The sequence below is a fragment of the Coloeus monedula genome (genome assembly GCF_965178545.1).
Source record: "Coloeus monedula genome assembly, chromosome: 8".
Classification (NCBI taxonomy): domain Eukaryota; kingdom Metazoa; phylum Chordata; class Aves; order Passeriformes; family Corvidae; genus Coloeus; species Coloeus monedula.
The window spans coordinates 33,362,747-33,382,513 of record NC_138788.1 but is presented as its reverse complement, the minus strand read 5'-3'; the positions used below and the strand labels follow the sequence as shown (position 1 = coordinate 33,382,513).

Below are 19,767 nucleotides of genomic sequence, written 5' to 3'. Positions count from 1 at the left end.
CAGCTGCACAATGGAGTTTCTTCCAGAGAATTTCTCCTGGGATCAGTGCTATCCAACTGATTTGCAGTGAATACTGCAAATCTTGAACCCAGTAGAAAAGCTTCACTCTCAGTACACACTTGGAGAAGATTCAGTCCGTGTCTAATTGCTTTATAAAGGGCTTCACTCCTTGGATGTTGCTGTAATTAAATGTACACCCACTTTTTGCAGGGACCTTGAATATCTCTGAAAATGAAACTAACCTAAGTTTATTTTTTTTATTGATGAATTAGACAAAAAAAACACACTGCCAGGGACTTGGCAGTTCAGGCAGTGCTGTACATACTGATGCTGGTCAGTTCTGGGTGCCACAACACCATTCTGTCTCACAGCACCTCACCAGTCCTGCTACATCATCTCCTGGAGCTGCAGGCACTGAAAAATGTCACAACACTCAGAGAATTCCTGGGATTTGCTGCCCATAGACCAAACGTGAAATAAACAACAAAGTGTTTGATCTCTGCTGGACATGCAGATTCCTTGCCTGCAGATCTCTGGCTATTCAAAATCAATGCTTAGATTACCCCACTAATTCCTTATATTTTCAACCTTCTGTGTTTTCAATAAATTTTTTTAAGTCACTTAAGCCACCTCTCTGCATCCATGTGCTAGAACAACTTCTTCCAGAAATATGTGCCTAGCAACAGTCTTAAATGTTTAAGTTAAAGAGAGGAAAACACTACTGTGAGAGCAGCAGGCATGAAAATATTGAGTTTGATAACTATATAAGCAGTTTTCTCTGTGATATTACCATTTTGGAAGAGGGGGGATATTTAAGAGTCCTTGAATATTCAGTGTATGTACAAATTGAATTTCTTCCAGAGTGAGAGTGCCGCGATTATTCTGCAGGAGCTGCATGTGAGGATGCTCATCCTCTGCCCGTGCAGAGCTATCCTTATCCATTTCCTCGCTGACAATTCCTAACTTGGCTTCTCTCGGTGGGCCCCCTAAGCATCACACATCTCTTAATCCTTGCAATGAACTCATACGGTGCCTATGCTCTGCCAGGCTGGGGTGGTACCTACACATGTATGCGGGTGGCACATGAAATCAGGATATATTCTTGGGAATCACGGGATCAGAGTGGTTTGAGCTGGAAGGGACCTTAAAAAACCATCTGGTCCCGACTCCCTGCCACACACAGGAACACCTTCCACTAGGCCAGCTTGCTCCAAGCCCCATTCAGCCTGGCCATCCTTTTCCAGAGGCTGACGCTCGCCGCAGTGACACATCCCAGTGTAACTCCGCCGCTCCCGGCCGGCCCAGGCCATGTGGAATGGCCGGGATGAGCCTCGGGGCGCAGCGGATCGCGGCGTTTGTCCTCCCGCACACGGTGACACCGCGCTCCAGCGGAGCCTTGGAACCTCCGTGCCGCTCCGCGGGGCCGGGGCCGGGCCCCTGGTTGGAGCGGGGATTAGGGCCGGGATCGGGATCGGGATCGGGATCGGGATCGGGATCGGGACGGAGCGAATCTTCCCGGGCTGCCGGCGGCCAATCGCGGCCGCCCCGGCGCTCCCCCGCGGCGCCGCCGCCGCTGGGCATGCCGGGAGCTGTAGTTCCCGCCGTGCGACGCCGCCGTTCTGTGCGCGGCCGGCCGAACTTCAACTCCCGGCAGCCTGCGGGGCCCCGCCGCGCCGTGCCCGGCCGTGCCTACGATCCCCATCGCGCCCCGCGGGGCCTGGAAGGAGAAGCGGGTCCGGGAGCGCGCGGGGCGGCACCTGCGCAAAGCGCGGCTTCCTGAGCGTCTGGTGGCGGCAGCCATTTTGTGGTGCCGCTTCCCTCTCCCGCTCGGGATCTGCGGCCGCGGGACCTGGCGCGGGGGCGACGCGGAGCGGGGGGAGCCGGGGCCGCCCGCACCCTCCTCACCTTCCCTTCGCCTCCGTGCGCCGCCGAGCCTCTCCGGCGCTGCCCCCGGGCGCGGCTGCGGAGAGCGGCGCTCGCCCACCATCATGGAAGACGACGGGCAGCCCAGGACCCTGTGAGTGGGGAGGGGGCGGCGGGGTGGGCAGCGGGCCCGGGGCGGAGCGGGGCGGGGGCAGGGATGCGCTCCCGGGGAGCGGGGCCGGGGCCTCGAGGGGTGCCGGGGGAGCGGAGGGGGCTGAGCAGGACACAGCGTGTGCGGCAGGGCCAGGAGCGGGGTCCGGGCTGGGGGAGCGGGAGAGGAGCGGGAGGGGAGCGCGGCGGCCCGCAGGGAGATTGCGCTGTACCGATCCAGGGAAAACACGGGCGAAACGGAGCTGGACCCGGGGTATAACGGGGTCCATCCCTGGAGCCTCCAGGGTCTGTCCCCGGAGGTTTGGGGGTACAGGCGGGGGTCCCAAGCCTTCCCCGGGGGGCACAGGCCGCCCCCGGGCCCCCCCCCTGCGCGGCGGTCCCGGCGCTGGGAAAGTTCTTTGTGCTCTCCCGGCGCTGGGTGGGATGGGGAGCGCCGGGAAACCGGGAGGGATCGCTTTTCCCTCCAGCGTGTCACGGTGTGGTTCAGTAACAGGGCATCGGGCCCAGCAGAAAGAAATAACTGTGTGTTGGCCGTGTCTCTCCGGGCTGTTTAGTCACTTGGTGGCTGTCATCCGTTTTCTGTTTAAAAATACAAATTTGAGCGGGTTTGGGTTGCTATAGGGTTATTTTCAGCTTTGCGGATATGGTTTTGATGAATTTTCTTTGTCCTGTTGGCGTAAACGGGGGAGGCTCGCACTTGTGGTTGGGCACTTGAGAGCAGGGATTTTGTGCTGCTGCTGATTTTAACCAGTTCCCCGATTTCCAGTTCAGCTGCCAGAGGGTGTTTCGGGCTCTGTGAGCGGTGCCGCGTTCGGGTTGTCTCTGGGAGAAAGGCAGTCTCATGCTCGGGCTGCCCAGATGACAAACACAGCTCAGGACAGTGCAAATGAAATCTTTGTCTATTTAGCTTTTGGGACAGTAGCCTTCAGAAAAGCTCTCAAAGATAGTCTGGACTGAAAGCCACTCTAAAGAAACTATTAAAACAGAGTAAAACGTCTCATAATTCTGTTTGTTCTCACATTTCTCTCAAAATGATGACATGGCATTTAAGGCTTCTCAAGGCAATTTGTGATTTTTCGTCTATGTCTGCAAAAGTTCTTTTAACTCGTTTATAGTGTAATATAAGTACTTAGTCCTTGCTCCCTGAGATGCGTAGTTTAAATAGGCATATCTGAAATGCTTTTTGTGTTGATTACCCAAATGATCTGAGTTTGCTTGGCCCTGAGAGTGGATCTAGGTTTGAGTGTTGTTTTAGAATAGGAGGGAAAAGGGCAGAGTCACACAGTGTTTTATTCAGTTTTATTTTCAAGGTTCCTTTCTTCATGATTGGCTTTTTTTCTTTCTTTTTAATAACTGCTATATTCCCACTAAGTTTTAAAATGTTCTTTTAATGCTGACAAGCTTTGGCACCACATTGGCCCTGGGTTCTTCCCTGTAACACATCTGTCAAGGGCCTGACTTAGCCCAATTAGTCACTAACATGAAAAAACCAAATTCCTAGTAAGATGTCTGAAATAGCATCTCTGCAGCTGCCCCACATGGTTTATTGCACACGTGTGACTGTTTCATTTGTTAAACTAATAAACAACATGTACATTAATTTCCTAGTAGTTTTGTAGTAACCACAATCACAAAGGGTTACTTTCCTGTAATTATTTGTAGGCTTTTTGCATGGAAGACAAAAATTTCACTGGAGCATTTTTTACATTTTACCTTCTTGTCCCTACTTTTTGTCTGAAATGTCTTAAATTTAGAATTGCACATCGTGTTTCAAAGATTATTATCCTGAGCAATGCCTTTAATATAGAGCAGTTGTAATCTCATAAATAAAACTCACTGTCCCCTAAGAACAACAAATAAAAATATTGTTAGTTGAACTTGTAAGTTTTCATTGTTTGGTTTATTTGGGGAGGGGGAGGGGCAAGAAAGTGAAGAACAAATTGTTTCAGTAGCTGTTTGACCATGTGCAAAAGCACTTGATTGATCGTTTAAGCAGTACTTTATGAATGTCTTAGTTTTTCACTCCTGAATGAATAAATGAAATCCAAAATCTGTAAATTAGGAAGGAATTTTCTTTTTTAACAGTTGCAAGCCAGTTTTTTTTTTAACTTCTAAAAAGCAAAATGTACCTAACCACTGTTCAGCCAATGTTTATGCCCATCTTAAATAGCTCAGGAATAAGGATTGTTTGTTTCAGTTTGCAGTACTTACAGGGGTGTTAGGTTGTTTCCAGTCATGAACCTGTAAGAATTCAGAATATTTTCTGAGGCTTAATATAGAAAACTGACACCATTTGCATTTTTATTTCTTACATTTCTTAACTTTATAGAAATGTGAAGAATAACCTTCCATATTTTCTGCCAGTTTGGGAAGGGGGGGTCTTTTTGCATGATTTTTTACATGTAATTTTTTAGCTGGTCCTAAAATGAGCTGTGAGCTTCTGATTTTTTTTTTTCTCTTTTGTTTTGTTTTAATAGAACACTTGAAAGCTCTGCTTTCTGTGAGTACTGTTAGATTTCACAGGCTGTATCAAAGTCCTGCTTCCACTTTAAGGTGGAAACTAAACTATCAGAAACCTGATGTGTTGCTCGCGTTATCAGCTCTGACAGACAACCAGAAAAGTTCCAAAGTTGTATATTCTTGTTAATGCTTTTAGGAATATTTTGTGTGGTCTGTAGGTATTCCGTGACTGCTCGTGAAGTCACTGCATACCTACAGTTGTTATCTCATCAGCCATGCCATGCTGTATTCCAAGCCTGGAATGTGGATAAGGTGCAGGAGTAAGGCTTCACCCAGATTCACTTCTCTTGAACTTTTTTCAGTTCAGCTCTTGTATAGGAATGTTGTCTCCTAGAGGAGGCTACAGAGTGGATTTTTCTTGGTATCATTTTATTTCCATTAGCTCACAAGCACTAGGCAGAGTTGCTGCTAGAATTTCCATGGGCTCTTGAGCCTTACCTTACCTTATTGCTTACCATAATCTTGTCTTTTAAATACGGAAACTGCCATTTCTTGCATGTTGCCTGTGTGAGAGAGAAATCAGATTTACTATCTTTCCTCAAGAAAGGATGTAAGGGAGTTTTGTGGACCTAAAAGTAGTGGCTGTAAATGTTCCTTTCTTACCTCCATGTTTAGGATACAATACAAATCTGTTTACTTTCAAAGAGAGAATTTTTCTGCTCAAGCCAAAGAGTTGAGTTCTAAAACTCATTATGGACTGATACGTGCCTTTGGTGTTCTTTCAATAGTTCTACAAGATCTCTGAATTTCAAGTAGTTTATTGTTCTTTGTGTTGTCAGCAGCATTCAGAAGTGTAATAGATCAAAATTTATGTCAGGACATCTATCTCTCTATAGGTTGTTGGGGTTTTTTGTAGCTGCTTATTACTTGGTATTTAAGTGCTTCAGGCTTGCAGAAGGGAGCAAACACTATTGCCTATATGCAAAAAGCCACAACTTTTGCTGCCCGTGTCACATCATCCAAGACCACCTATAAAAGTTTAGTAAGTGCTTTTGCTCTGCTGGGTTTTATAATTTTTTTAAAGTTTGCATAATATATCCTGTAGATTGTATCAGTCCAAAAGGATTGAAATACCATACAATAGCATTTTAGGAGTCATGTGATTTCTTGGGGTGTGGTTCTGAAAATTTTGATTTCCTAAAGTAGAATAGAAGATGCTGTTATGTTGAGCTAGAAAGGGGAAAGCTGACCATGGGTTGGCCGTGTGTAGTGGGTGATTAGCATCAGCGCAGCCAAGTTTTATGTTTCCAGAAAGGTAAGATGTCTATTCCTAATGTGGTGAATATATTTATTTCTTTAGTTCTGTAGCATTCAAACATTCACACCAAAGATGTTTGCTTGTATGTTTTTGTTAAAGTCATCTCTAACTTAATGAAGTTAGTAGTGAAGGAGGTGATGTTACTGCAGTCTGCTTAAAGACATGAAAGTAACCATCAAGTCTGTCTTTTTAGCATATTGTTTCAAATTTGTAGGGGTTTGTATTCCCATGTTTTACATGCAGTTTGAGAGAATTGGGTCTCCGGTTGTTGTCCTTGCTGCATGAACCTTTATTGTGCAGCGTTCTCAGTGTGTGTGTTACTGAAGATTCAGACTTTTAGCTACTTGGGAGAGGTGGGAAGGCCTCTCACCAATGTCAATATTATGCACCAAGGCAATATTTGTCATATACATTTAGGGAATTAATGGATCAGTAGGATTTCACATCCTATCTGAATCTAGCAGTCAAGGTGGTTCCGATTTTTATGAAAAGGCAGCTTGTTTTGTAGCTAAGGTTTGTGATGCAACATTCTCACAACTATCTTGCTGAAGGCATGGTGGTATCAAAAGAAACCTTAGTATATCTTATATCTTCTAGCAGTTTGTGTAACTTTTCTTACCTTAGTAGAATAGATTGCTGAGGAATGGCTTTCCCTGGCCTTTATTTTTTTTAAATTTTTGTCAGACCAAGAGGAATTCTCCAGATTGATTTTTAGACTTCTTGTATTGTGCAAATTCATGTTAATATTATGCAGAAGAGGATGATATTTGGGTTTTTGTTAGTACTAATTGTACTCCTTACTGTATCTGATTTGCAGTAGAAATAATATTAATAAGACTTCACTCTATTTAATTTCATGTCAGTGCTACTGTGTCAGTGTGCTGTGAAGGCTCAGTATTAATGAATACTGTTCTGCAGCTTACAGAGGAAACCAGTGCTAGCAGTAAGTTCGCAGCACCACTGACCCTTCATGTTGGAATTCCTACTGGGATGCATATTTTCCATCTTATTTTAGTAGTATCTGCAAAGGTTAAAATTTCCACTAAAAGCTATTAGTGATTTACAATTTAATCTTGGTGAATGATTAACAAAAATTTAGTTAATATTTCAGAAAGAAGGTATGGATAAATGTTTAACTACTAAGTTTTCAGGATAGAACTGGAAAGTCAGTGAGATAGACCATTTGTCCTGTAAGGGGTCTTAGAGTTCTGCAGGTTTTAACTTCTCTAGTGAAAAGCTTCATAACAATACAGGCTTCTGTTAATGACTTGTGTTAATTCATATGTATTTAATAAGAAAGTAGTGAGTACATGAAGGATTTTAGTGGACATTCTATATTCAGGTGCTGTGGTACTTCAGAAACTCACTCTGGATCTTGTAGCACTGAAGTCCTGACTGAGAAAGTGAGGAGCTGTCCTATAATTGCTGAAAGAAGAACAACATAAACAAACATTTGTTGATAATATTGTGTGATGTTCTGATAAAAACAAACACGTCCATTTTAATTTTGCTGATCCGGGTGAAAGTCCAGCTGTCAAACAGAAATTGCTTTTCAAAAAATTTCAAGGGTTGCCTCTCGGAGCAATTTCAGAGCACACCTTTAGTTTACTCAAAATAAATTGGTCTGTGCACAGACTAAGAAATGCTGGTTAACATTTATGTGTTGAACAGTATTAGCAGCTATATTAATACTGTTAAACTGTATTAACAGCTCAGGCTGACTTTAGTCTGCAGTTTTATGACATTCTGTAACTGACCAGAGTAAAATAAATAAAATGTATATTCTTTCAACTTCTAAATCACAGAAAGTTCTGCTCATCTTACTGGTTGCACTTGAATTCTTTATGCCTTGACAGGCTTATTTGTAAAGATGATGAATGTCCCTCTGCTGATGGCTTTTGACATCTGTTACTGTGACAAGCCTTTCTCTTAACTGATCCCTGTGTTTACAGTTTGATTGCATATTAGTCACATTGTTAAAAGTAATTTAGTTTAGCATTCATGACTTTCTCAGCCATTATTGTGACCTGGTAAATTTAGGACTCTTATCTGAACTTGCTAAGTATTTCAAAACTTGGAATTATTTCTCAAGATTTACAAACCAATAAAAATCAAGAAGTCTGAGTGATATTAAAATAACACTGTCAGAATTTTGGGGGTATTACAAAGGTGGGAGCTCTTGAGATAGATGCTGTACAATACATTCCTGTGGCATAATGCTGCATAAAATGCCTTGTCTGTTGGTGAGTGGGCTGGCTTTCCAAATGTTCAGGAAAACAGAAAAGTTGAGTTGATTGCTTGCAAGGCAGCACAATTTGTCCGAGAGCTGCTCCTGAGCTCATGGGAGTTAGATGTGTGTTTGTACCCAAATTCAGAAGTACTCTTGATGAGATACTCAGTGGGAAGGGAAACTTAAAATATCTTTGCCCGGTTGGTTGCTTGTTCTACACAACATTCTTGAGCAATGTTCTTCGTACTTTTGACATCTCTCTGCCAAGGACATGATTGGCACTAGGTGTTGGTGTCCAGTGTTATGTCTGAATCAAGCTTCACTTCTCAGTTGTGTGGCCAACGTTATGATTTGGAAACCATATGAATGCTGCATTAAAACGATGAAATAATTTGTAAATATTGTCTTTAAAGACACCTGAGATGTTTTAAAGGGAGATTCTTCATAGTCGTTTAAGTTCTAAAAACTATAATTACATTTTAAAAGATGATGATTTCTGGTTTAAAATCTTGGTTTTTTGTTTCCTTGTGTAGCTATGTAGGAAACCTCTCCAGAGATGTGACTGAGGTTCTCATACTTCAGTTATTCAGCCAGATTGGACCATGCAAAAGCTGTAAAATGATAACAGAGGTAAGGCCTTCCACATCCAGGGGGGGTAGCAAATGTAATGTAACTTTATCCTAAGTTGTCCAAAATAAATGGAGTTAAGGGCTTCTTTTAACATTACTGGCCGTGGGTTTCTTTGGGTTGACTGTGTTTGGCTGCTACTGTCTTTTGTGTGACTGTGTGTGTGCAGTGCTTTTGCCTGTGGCTGTGACATACCTTTTATCAGCTGATGATGAGATTCCACTTTATTTAAAAGATTGTTACTCCTCTTTTCAGAATCACATTGTTCTGCTGATCAGAAACCTTATTATTTCAAGTGTTATTCATGGCTATTTTGTGCATTTTTCACTTTATTTGAACATGAGCCTCAGTAATTCTTTTCCCTCTTGAATAAATGGTTCTTTGCTATGGATGAAAAGTAAAAAATCCTTCAAAATAAGCTTGGCTCTTCCTCGGACTTTTCTGACCCAGTTCAAATAGCTCTTGTCTGCACCAGTACAAATAGCTCTTATCTGCACCTGTCTGTTCTTAAATTATTTTTTTCTTGAAACAAAGTGACAAAAGTTCCATAGTATTCCAGACAAGGTCTTTTGCACAGAGTGTTGGTAAGTATTAATGCTTTCTTGTCTCTATTGTAAGTACTCTGGTACCTTTAGGGTTGGTAGCCATTTCTGTGAGCTTGTTGACACATCCCACAAAACTTCTCTCTCCCTGATATTTTTCCTTCCTTTTACATTTATAACTGGTAAGCTTTGAGCAGGCAGGGATTAATCAGAGCTTCTACCAGGTTTAAGCTTTGGTCCTTCATCTCTGGTTTCTGTATGCTCTTTGTACTTTTTGCTACATCTTATGCTTCATACTGATTTGCAATTACAGATTTCCTGAGGACAGTTATATTAGTTTTTTGTCAAGATTGTTAATGAAAGTATTAGAAGGCAAATCTTCTGACCAGACTTCTTTAGGAATGCTACTAGAAGCTCCCCTGTGGGCTTTGTTTCCTTTCAGTGTGTCACACAGCTTGTTTGTTTCCTTGTTTTTAGGTTATCATCAACTTGCTGCTTGTTTAATCACTCTTATCCTTGTCTGGACTAATAATTTCCCATGTGACACTTTTCCCTTCTGCATTTGCTTTAAGTTTATTGGAGAAAAATAACAGAAGGCTGAAATATCACAGTTGTTAGTTTTTCTCTGAAGAAACAGTTTTGATTGTCGTGTGCTCTGCAGACATAAGGTGCTGCTGTTCCCACCTTTGGCTGGTTGAGACATGTTGGCATCAGTTTGGTTTCTTGAGGATCAGATGAGAAATTTCCAGCACTCATTTCACCTTGGTTGAGTCTTTATGGTTTTAAGATCTTCCCGTAAGTGAGACATCTTTATGAAACTGGTAGATAAAACAAAAACTGCTGGCAGCTGTATTCAGTCACAGAGGTAGATGCATTGGGCTGAGCTCAGCACCTGCCACCAAGCAGTCACAGCAAATGCAGGTTGGATTCTAGACTGGGATTGGCCTGCAGCTGTCACAGGACTTGTCCGTAGCGTCCATCCTTCTATGGTGTGTGGTAAACCTTTCCTAAGAACTGAGTCATGGTAAGCTGCTTCTTACCATTCTTACTACCACCATCACCTTTTAAAAACTCGTGATTTTTCCATTTTAGCCCGGTTTATCAAATCATTCTTTTTCTTTCTTAAGAGTATGTGACATGAACACGTCAAGTATTGAAAGATTTCTAGTGTTCGTTTTGGGGGTATATAATATTCAGGGTGGTGAGACAGATTTGTAGGTAGTTTGAACACCTGACTCTTTAAAAGAGATTCTTCTTGTGTTCAGACAAGTTCTCAGTGCTAAAGAAGACCTTCCTACAATCTAAAAGTAAGGTTGCACTTCATTTGAAGCATAAACTGCACTAAATTTTCTAAGTCTTAAATGGGCTTCCCAAAGTAGTGTGGGAGGAGAGGTGAATTAAGGCTTTCTCTTTTGGGGCATCTGAGGTGAGTGTGCTTGTAGAGAACTTTGTGGCTGAAACTTTTTTTATGATCTCAGGTACATTTTCTCTCATCTGTTCATTGTGCATCGGTTAGAGGCCCCAAGTACTGACTGTTCAGGAGGATGACTTCAGACTCCATGATCATTTCAGGTGTACAAAGGCCTTGTGATCCATTCAACTGTTGCATCTTAACAGCTTCAGAGCTAGACAGAACTATGTTTGAAGCTGTACAATCCAGCTGTAGGGAGAAGGATTAGAATTGTTCATCAGTGTAAGTGTGTGTGAGTTGTCAAAAGTTAAATAGGAATGCTGGAAAAGAGTTCTCTTAACTTGTGTTACTTACAGCTGTGTTCTACCTGGCACTGGGGGGGATTGATAGGTGAGAATACTGATGCCAGAACAGTTTCTCTCTGCTAGACCCTTCCCTGTCCGTGTGAGAAATAATTTGTTTAGTGTAATATTAGTGTTTGTTGTCTTTAGGTCCATGCATTTGCAGAGTGGTTAATGGAAATGTTTTGGTTAGAGTTTGTGTACTCATTACATCTTGGAGGTAGATCAAATCCAGTGTTCAAGTTGGCATTCTAGACATCCTTTCCTCTTGATCAGCTTTTCAGAAAACTCTTCTGTTCTTTGCACTTTATACTCTGGTACATTTATTTCTTCAGTGACCTCTGTCAGTGAGTATTTTTAAAGGTGATTTGATAGGCCATCCTACAAAAACAGGTTGTACTCAAGGTTTAACAGAGTTAACAGTCAATTGATTAAGATCCTTTTCCCTCAGTCAAGCTATTTTGAGTTCTTTTAAAAAGTTATTTCCCAGTTGTTGGGTATGACATTTTTCACTTGAGACTGAGACTATGCAGCTTCCAGGTTGCTGCCTGCTAGTGGTTTTCAGTCAAATAAATGGAAAGACTTCTTAAGTAGAGCAAGAGAAAATTGTATCTGGGGAATAAACCTTTCTAGCTTTGAGTATTTGCACAGGGCAGTTTTGTTATTCTCTCCATTCTTCCCCTTTTTTCCCCTCCTTTCCATCCAGTCTGCAGATCACTTTTCTTATAAGTTATTTTTAGTTCAGTAAACTTCAGTCCTCATTCAAAGCAAACTATCCTTCAGAAATTGCTAGACCTTTAATAAAAAGTCCATCTTAATAATTCTTGCATTTAAGTGTAATGTCAAAGGCTATTTCATAAATCTGATGCAAATAATTCTGGAAGTTTCTAGCTATAAGTAATATATTTTCCTGGATTTTCTTCTCAGCAACCCGATAGCAGAAGGGTCAACTCTTCTGTTGGATTTTCTGTTTTGCAGCATACAAGCAATGACCCTTATTGCTTTGTGGAATTTTATGAACACAGAGATGCAGCTGCTGCATTAGCTGCTATGAATGGGAGAAAAATTTTGGGAAAGGTAAGTTGCTCACATGGTAATCTTAGATTTAAAGAATACAGATTTGTGTGAAAATATTAATAAAACTGTTGAAGATGTTTTACCAAGATTAAATATTGATGGAATAATCTTTTAAAAATATTGATACAAAAAAAGTAAGTCTTGTTTAGGATATGTATTCTTTGTGATGTTCTAGTTATGATGGTGTTTTATACTGAATGATGATTTGTAAACGTTGACAGTTTTAACCCACCCTTGAATGAATTTATAACATATAAGAATTTTATGAATTTTTACTAAATCTTATACTTGTTTTCAGGAGGTCAAAGTAAACTGGGCAACAACACCAAGTAGCCAGAAAAAAGATACATCCAGTAAGTAATGTAAAGCCACAGTATCACTTGTACACAATACTTCACAAAGTGGTAATAATTTGTCATAAATGCATTTAAACATAACTTCTCTCCTTCCCATCTAGTGTTTAATAGAATTTTGCAAACTAATTCTTCTGTTTCTGCTTTACAACTGGGGAAACCGGAGTGGACAGATTAAATTGCTGCTGCTCTTCACATGGAATCCTGAGCGTTCCTGTTCCCAGTGCTGTGTGCAGAGCATCACTTTCTCAGGAGTTGAAACTTTAGATAGCAGTTAAATATTTGATTAGTAAATTATTTATTTTCAGATCACTTCCATGTGTTCGTTGGGGATTTAAGTCCAGAAATAACAACAGAAGACATCAAGTCAGCATTTGCTCCTTTTGGTAAAATATCGTAAGTATCATCGTAAACATTTCCATTATCAGTTAGAAAATATGATAGTGAAGATGTGTTTCTAAGTTGAAATGTTATTTTTTATCTATTGAGATAATTTTTCTGCTGTTCATTTCCTTGTGGTGGGTGGGTGGGTAGTAAAGAGGGGTTGTATCTCAGTGTGTCTCATGGTGTAAATACAGTGATGTAATTGTGCTCTGGTTTGCTGAAAGCATTGTGCTTTTAACCTAATCTTTATGCTAATGTCCTTCATCTTTTTATTAAAATTTAATTACTGCTCTAAGTGTGACTTTTTGGTGTTGAGAATGTATACAGAGTAGTGACTTGACAACTGGTATATGTTGTATCCTGGGTGTGGTTTATGTGCATTTTTGCTGCATTTTCATAGGCAGTATGGAAAACTGGGAAAATTGGAATATAATTCTATAAAGCAGCTAGTTAATAACTTGGGAATATTTTGAAAAAAGCCAATACTAATAAGAATGAAATCTGGTTTTTTGGATGATAATGGGATGAATTACAATTATAATATCTTAAATGAAAGAATAGTGGCTTTACATTATGTGCACATTTCTGCCAGTTACGAGAATGTTTCTTTAAACTTCTCTTGGACAATTCAGGTGATACTAAATGACCTGGTGTTCTAATTGAACATATTTAACATTACAAAATCCTTGAGAGTGCTAAAGTATATATGTCCTAAAGAGTACTGCTACAAAAAAAGTCTGTTATCTTCTATCAGTTTATCTTTATAAAAATCAAAGTTGCACATGAACGTTTTTGTACTACTTTACAGGAATATATTGCTAAGAACAAAATTCTTATTTTTCTCTTGTTCTGTACACATAGTTTTAAATGAATCATAAATCTTATTTCTTACCTCTGCTGTTTTGTTTACTTTGCTTTTTTGTCTCTTAATGTGGTAAGTAGTACTGTTTTAAAAATCAATTTAAAAAGAATAATTCAGGTTTCTGTTTCTCAATCTATATTTATACCTGAGACCTGCAGTTTTTCTAAAGTCCAAGTCACAATTAAAAGTAATAGCATTCTGGTTATTTTGCAGAATTGCTCATAAGAATGGACAGGATCTTGAAGGCTAACTGCAAGGAACTGTGCACACTGGAACTCAGTTGTAGATTTTTTCTCATTTCTATTTATTCTTATTATACATTATTTATATATACATATTTTAGTATTTACATTTTAACATTCTATATTCAGTGCAGTTCTATATTTCCAATCATTTTAACTTACTCACTAAAATTTCTGTGTAAATTTGTTGTTTTCGTACTGGTGTGCTTAGCATTGTTGTTAGTTTTATTCTCCTTTCTTAAATTTCTGAAAATGTCAATTTTTCAAAATTTACAGCTACCCAAACTCCAAAATGATGGTAGAGAATTGACCAAGAAAAATAAAGAAATCTGTTAACAGGCCATGTATGCCTTTTAATTCCTATTTTTTCCTCTTTTTCGATTTTTTTAATATTTCATATATTTTGTATCACTAGGCAGAAGACATTTAACTATTTAGAAAATGCATGGTAAATTAGATAGAATTGTTACAGTAATTTATAGAACAGTAAACCTTAGAGGACCCTAGCCAATAGAATATTAGAAAAGGAAACTTTGTTTCTCTTATACTTCAAATTTGAACATTCTAGTTATAGCCAGTATAGGTTATGTGCATAGGTTGCATGTTTATTACATGTTATTTTTTTTGTCCTACTGCTTTTTTCTAACAGGTAAAGAAGCAATAGGGAGAGTTCAGGAATGACTGTAGTTTTAGGGCTAACTGAATTTATAAGAAAAAATTATGCTCACAATACAGTGTGTGTGGTTCCTTTTAGTTTTTATTTTGCAGGTTATCAATACTACCCTCATATAGCTGTGCTTCTTTTCACAGGGATGCACGGGTAGTTAAAGATATGGCAACTGGAAAGTCAAAAGGCTATGGTTTTGTATCTTTTTATAACAAACTGGTGAGTAATCACAATGCAGGTTTAAAATAGTTCCTGTCTTCCATTTTTAGTTTTGCCTGTTTATGTCTTCGCTGTTTATTAGTCTTCACCCAGGGAAACAAATTCACCTGTACAGGAGCTGTATGTATGTTTAGGACAACATGGGGGAGCTGTCAATCATTTTCCTTAAGTATTTTGCATTGGAAAAACACACAGTTTCAGAATTTTAGGCATATAAAGCCTGTTCATGTGGTCAGGAGTCTGACATGTCCGATCTCTTGATCATCTGTAACAGTTACCTGGAGCTGTCATAATCAGAAAAAAAGTTTTAATTTCTTCGGATTTGCCAATGGCATAAGATACTGCAATTGAATGCCTTGATTTAGTGTATTTTTCCAGTTACACTTTGTTTGTTCTGCATTACAGCTGAAATGGGCAAGGAGTAGCTGTCTTATTTCCTTGTAATCCCTCTTCCCAGTCATGGAATGAAAGTTACTGGATTCTTTTCAGACTGAGCCATAAAAACTCCAGTTTGAAACTTGTATTCATTCTACAAAATCAATGGATGGATTCTAAACATAGTACTAAAAAGTACTCTCAATTTTAAGTCCTGATTAATGTTCATTCCCACAGCAGCTGGACCTGTGGGGTTATGGCATGACTGTTCTGAGCTGGTATTTTAAGGCCTGTTTTTCAGAATATGTCATTCTGCTAGGTTTGGGGAAGTGGGATATGCTCCCAGACTTCAGGTACTCCAGCCTGAGCTCCTAATGTGTACCACAGTTAAGAGAAAATGGAACTCCTGCATTGGACTGGATCAGTTATGGCTTAGGCTCTGTTCCATTTTTGTCATAGCTATGATCCTCAAGCAGAATAGCAGCAAGATTCAGCAGAGAATTTTTCCTTTCTTAGTTCATTATGTTGTATTCACCATGTTTTGGGAGCCAAGGGTGCTTGAATAAATCGGGGTGTTCTAGTGTGTGGTGGTTTGGTTTTGTCTTTTAGGTTGGTTTTTCTTTTCTTACTGGTCATCTTTCGTAATTTCATTTTTGTATTTATGTGTTTTCAAAATGAGTATTCAATGTAATTAAAACCTAGAAGGATCAAGGTCCTGAGTTTGAGAAGAAAATTCCAGCTGGGAGCAGCTCACCTTTAACTTGTCCACATTTTCTTTGTCCCTTGCGCTTGGCAGGTTTTTTCTTAAGCTTTGTGCCCTTGGAAAAGCATTTCAAACATGTACTAACTATTTGCTCTGCCTGTCTTCTTCCAAAGCAGTTGGGAGACAAATTGCTCCTTGCAGCTGTTAGCAAACTTACCCTTGCTTACCAGATGTTTCTGCTTACAATGTGAACTCAAAGATTGTCTTCTGTTTCATGTTCAAGATAAAAATTACTCTGTGTGGGCCATGGACTCTCACGTGTGTTCATACAATGGCTTTAACACACAGAGAGCTTACAAAGCATCTGTTGCATGTCTCCAGGGAGCAGAAGAAACATTTAATGATAGTTGTTTTATTTCAGTAATTGGTCCTGGCATCTGTATGACCTTCCTGCTTTTTTGGGCAGCTTTTTGAACATTCTAATGCAGATGCTTGTATAGTATATGTATATATGGTATAAATATGTGTGTGTACATGTCTGCATAGGGCATATATACAGGTAGTATATGTAGGATTGCAGTTGGCTTCTAGCCTGTGTAGAAAATGTGTGTGAGGAAGTTTTTACCAAATGACTTCTCTGTAACCAGTTGCCTTCATGTTAATTAATGTTTGCCTGCTATGATTATTCAGAATTTCATACTCTTAGTACTGTTACTGGTTTTCTCAGTAAAATTAACTGATAACCAAGTCTTGAGAGTAGATTTGTACATGCTTCTTGTTTGGAAGTGCTACAATCTCTGTTTTAATCTCTTCAGGATGCAGAAAATGCTATTGTACACATGGGAGGCCAGTGGTTGGGAGGCCGCCAGATCAGAACTAACTGGGCAACAAGGAAACCACCAGCCCCCAAAAGTACACAAGAAAGTAAGAGCTTCATGTCCTGCTGTGTTGTGTTTGCTGTCTTGTCACTGTTCAGTGGGGGAATAAAACGTAAGCCAATCATGTAACTTAAATCGCATATTAGCTTGCCTTCCAGATCTTGAATAGAGTTTCTGGTATGTTGTATCAACATAGTGGTGGCACTACTGGTCTGTCATAAAGTATTGAATGTGTTTGTTGAATGCAAAATTCATGCTTGTGTACGAGGTAAGTGTCTGGGTTATTGTCAGCCCACTGCTGAAAACCAGCCTTCTCTCTTTATAGATAATACAAAACAGTTGAGATTTGAAGACGTAGTAAATCAGTCAAGTCCAAAAAATTGTACTGTGTACTGTGGAGGAATTGCCTCGGGGCTAACAGGTATGAAGTGTTCTATTGTTTTTTATTATTGAAACTTTTTGGACATCAGGACGATTATTAATTCAAAAACACCTTGTGTTGTAGATCAACTTATGAGACAGACTTTTTCACCGTTTGGACAGATTATGGAAATAAGGGTGTTTCCAGAAAAAGGTTACTCATTTGTCAGGTATGGACAGAGAAAGCAAAATCTCTGGGTCTGTGCATGTAGTAATGCTTCATCTCTGTGTAATTTCTCTGGATTGAATTTGTCCTGATACAATGGAAGCTGTCACCATATATTCATAGAATCATTTGGAACTTGTAAAAAGGGCCACCAACATTTTTACCTGAGAAGATGAATGTTTGTGAAAGCAGATGTTTTTCTCTGGATTTCCTGTATGTATGGAGTCTGTTTTTTAGGTAATCAGGAGGAAGTACTGTAAAGCATAACATTAGTTTGTTTTTACTTCTTTAGGTTTTCAACCCATGAAAGTGCTGCACATGCTATTGTTTCAGTTAATGGAACCACAATTGAAGGACATGTTGTTAAATGTTATTGGGGTAAAGAATCCCCTGATATGACTAAAAACTTCCAACAGGTAACTGTATTTAACCTTTTCTTTGTATTACAAAAGCAATTGTGTTTATACCTGTAATGACTTCCCAGTTATAATGGCTAAATTTTGTGGTGGAGTTCTTATGAAATTCCATGTTCTGTCTCAGTTATGTTCCAGTTCATCAAATTGGGCTAGTGATTTTGATGGAATATCTGTTACTGTCTTCTGGATATGATCCAAGATAGGGAGAAACTTTGAGGTAATTCTAATTCTTGCTGTTTTGCTAACTGCAGATTAGGTGGCTATCCAACCAAATAGTCTTTGGGGTTTCAAGCACACACGAATACATTTTTCAGTACAAGGACCTAGTTAAGTCAGAGTGACATCTTATTTTTCAGATCTCGTATTGCTTGTTTTTGCTCTCTGATTGATATAGCCAAAACTTTGCCTTCAGCAGCACAAATGCAACATAAACCATCTCTAGAACCTGAAGTACAATGGATTATTCTCTCTGCAGGTGGATTACAGTCAGTGGGGGCAATGGAGCCAAGTATATGGAAATCCACAGCAGTATGGGCAATATATGGCTAATGGGTGGCAAGTACCATCGTATGGAATGTATGGCCAAGCATGGAATCAACAGGGTTTTGGAGTAGAGTGAGTAATTCTATTTAATTTTTTTAGAATATTCCAAGAATGCTCTATCTTAAGTTTCATGCTCATTTGGGTCAAGGATTGCACAAGGTTTAAAACCTTAGGGGAACTCCTGTGTGCTTAAAAGCTTATGTTCAGTGCTTGCCATGGAGCTGATACTGGGGTGAGTTGCTCTGACTTGTACTCTGTGGCACATTTCGTGTGTGGTGGAGGCACAAAGACCACCCAGTGTGGTAAAATTTTGGGTGGTGGTCGGTCTTGTCTGATGTCTAAATATATTCTGGATTCTTACTTGAGGTGGTGAGTCTGAGGCAGGAGCCTGGGTATTTGCCTGCAGAGAGAGAAGGAACTACACACAGACACTTGAACTGGTGCAGTTTCAGAATTTGGATGGGCTTTTAATTATGGATCTCTAGAAGACTGAAGTCTTCACAAGAACTCTTTGTTTTAACATAATTTTGAAATAACTTGTTTGCCTAGTTCTTCATTATCTGGTGCCAATTAAACGTATTGAGCCCTGTTAAACCTCTCACTGGCATTCATGCCCATGAGGTATTGGGTGTATTTTGCCTTTCTGCATCACTGATGTTGAGTTCCAGCCACCTGTGTTCGTGCCTTTGGAGGCAGGTGCCATATCCAACTGGTACCCAAGGTTTGTGGGGCTTTTTCTCCTTTGTTCTTAAAAAGCTGATGATATTTTCAGGAATCACACGTTGTAGTGCTTAACCTGAATTACTCATTAAAAAGAAGAATAAACTGTTCTATTTTGATACAAGTAGTTGAGTAGGAAATATGTTTTTATGTTTTTGGGGGTTTTTTTTAAGTTGCTTTTCCCTACTTTTTTTTTAACCATCCTGTTTCTTTTTAAGCCAATCTCCATCTGCTGCCTGGATGGGTGGATTTGGTGCTCAACCTGCCCAGGGACAAGGTGCTCCTGTAATACCTAACCAAGCTGGATATGGTATGGCAAGCTACCAAACGCAGTGAGCTGGGACTCTGTTTAAAAGTGTGTATTTCATGATAGGCTGCAGTTTCCAGTGACATTCTGAAGACTGGAATGTAGACAATGAAAAAAAAGAAAATATTTATTTTAAAAATGGAAATGTTTGGAACCTTTAGCACAGCTTTGCTTTGGTGAAGGACACAAATGTCTTCTAGTTCTGCCTTTTTAAGTTTTTGTTCATGATGGATATGAACATGTTTTTCTTTGTGTACAAAAATTAAAAATAAAGTCAATAAAGACAATTCTGACTACAAATTTTGATATAGTAGGAGAAATGGCTAATGAATTTGATATTTAGGTTACCATTCCATTTTTTTTTGTTTGTTTTGTCTTCAGTGTTTTATATCATTGTGCTTTTAAGAGAAATGACATTGAAAAACAGCGAGTTGCTTTCAGTTGAACACACATCCTGAAATAAACTGTGGAC

The 19,767-nt window shown here is 39.7% G+C and overlaps 1 protein-coding gene across 2 annotated transcripts; it reads left to right on the top strand.

Moving 5' to 3' along the window:
- The first annotated feature begins 1,772 nt into the window (after positions 1-1,772).
- Positions 1,773-19,419, top strand: TIAL1 (TIA1 cytotoxic granule associated RNA binding protein like 1). Of its 2 annotated transcripts, none has more exons than XM_082285638.1 (12): positions 1,773-2,017; positions 8,576-8,672; positions 11,942-12,040; positions 12,339-12,393; positions 12,702-12,789; positions 14,692-14,767; positions 16,661-16,769; positions 17,049-17,144; positions 17,229-17,313; positions 17,602-17,725; positions 18,201-18,340; positions 19,207-19,419. In XM_082285638.1, exons 1-12 carry the CDS (start codon positions 1,989-1,991, stop codon positions 19,322-19,324), a joined length of 1,116 nt encoding a protein of 371 aa, XP_082141764.1. In that variant the 5' UTR covers positions 1,773-1,988; the 3' UTR covers positions 19,325-19,419. The 2 variants fall into 2 exon arrangements, with proteins under 2 accessions (XP_082141764.1, XP_082141763.1); XM_082285637.1 differs by having other exon boundaries at positions 11,891-12,040.
- The last annotated feature ends 348 nt before the right edge of the window (positions 19,420-19,767 follow it).

Bases quoted from the DNA above. Each gene is read 5' to 3' on its own strand.
- TIAL1 (XM_082285637.1), top strand. From the start codon at position 1,989: ATGGAAGACGACGGGCAGCCCAGGACCCT. The intron at 2,018-8,575 runs GTGAGTGGGGAG...TTCCTTGTGTAG, and splicing joins GACGGGCAGCCCAGGACCCT to CTATGTAGGAAACCTCTCCA. The intron at 18,341-19,206 runs GTGAGTAATTCT...TTTCTTTTTAAG, and splicing joins CAACAGGGTTTTGGAGTAGA to CCAATCTCCATCTGCTGCCT.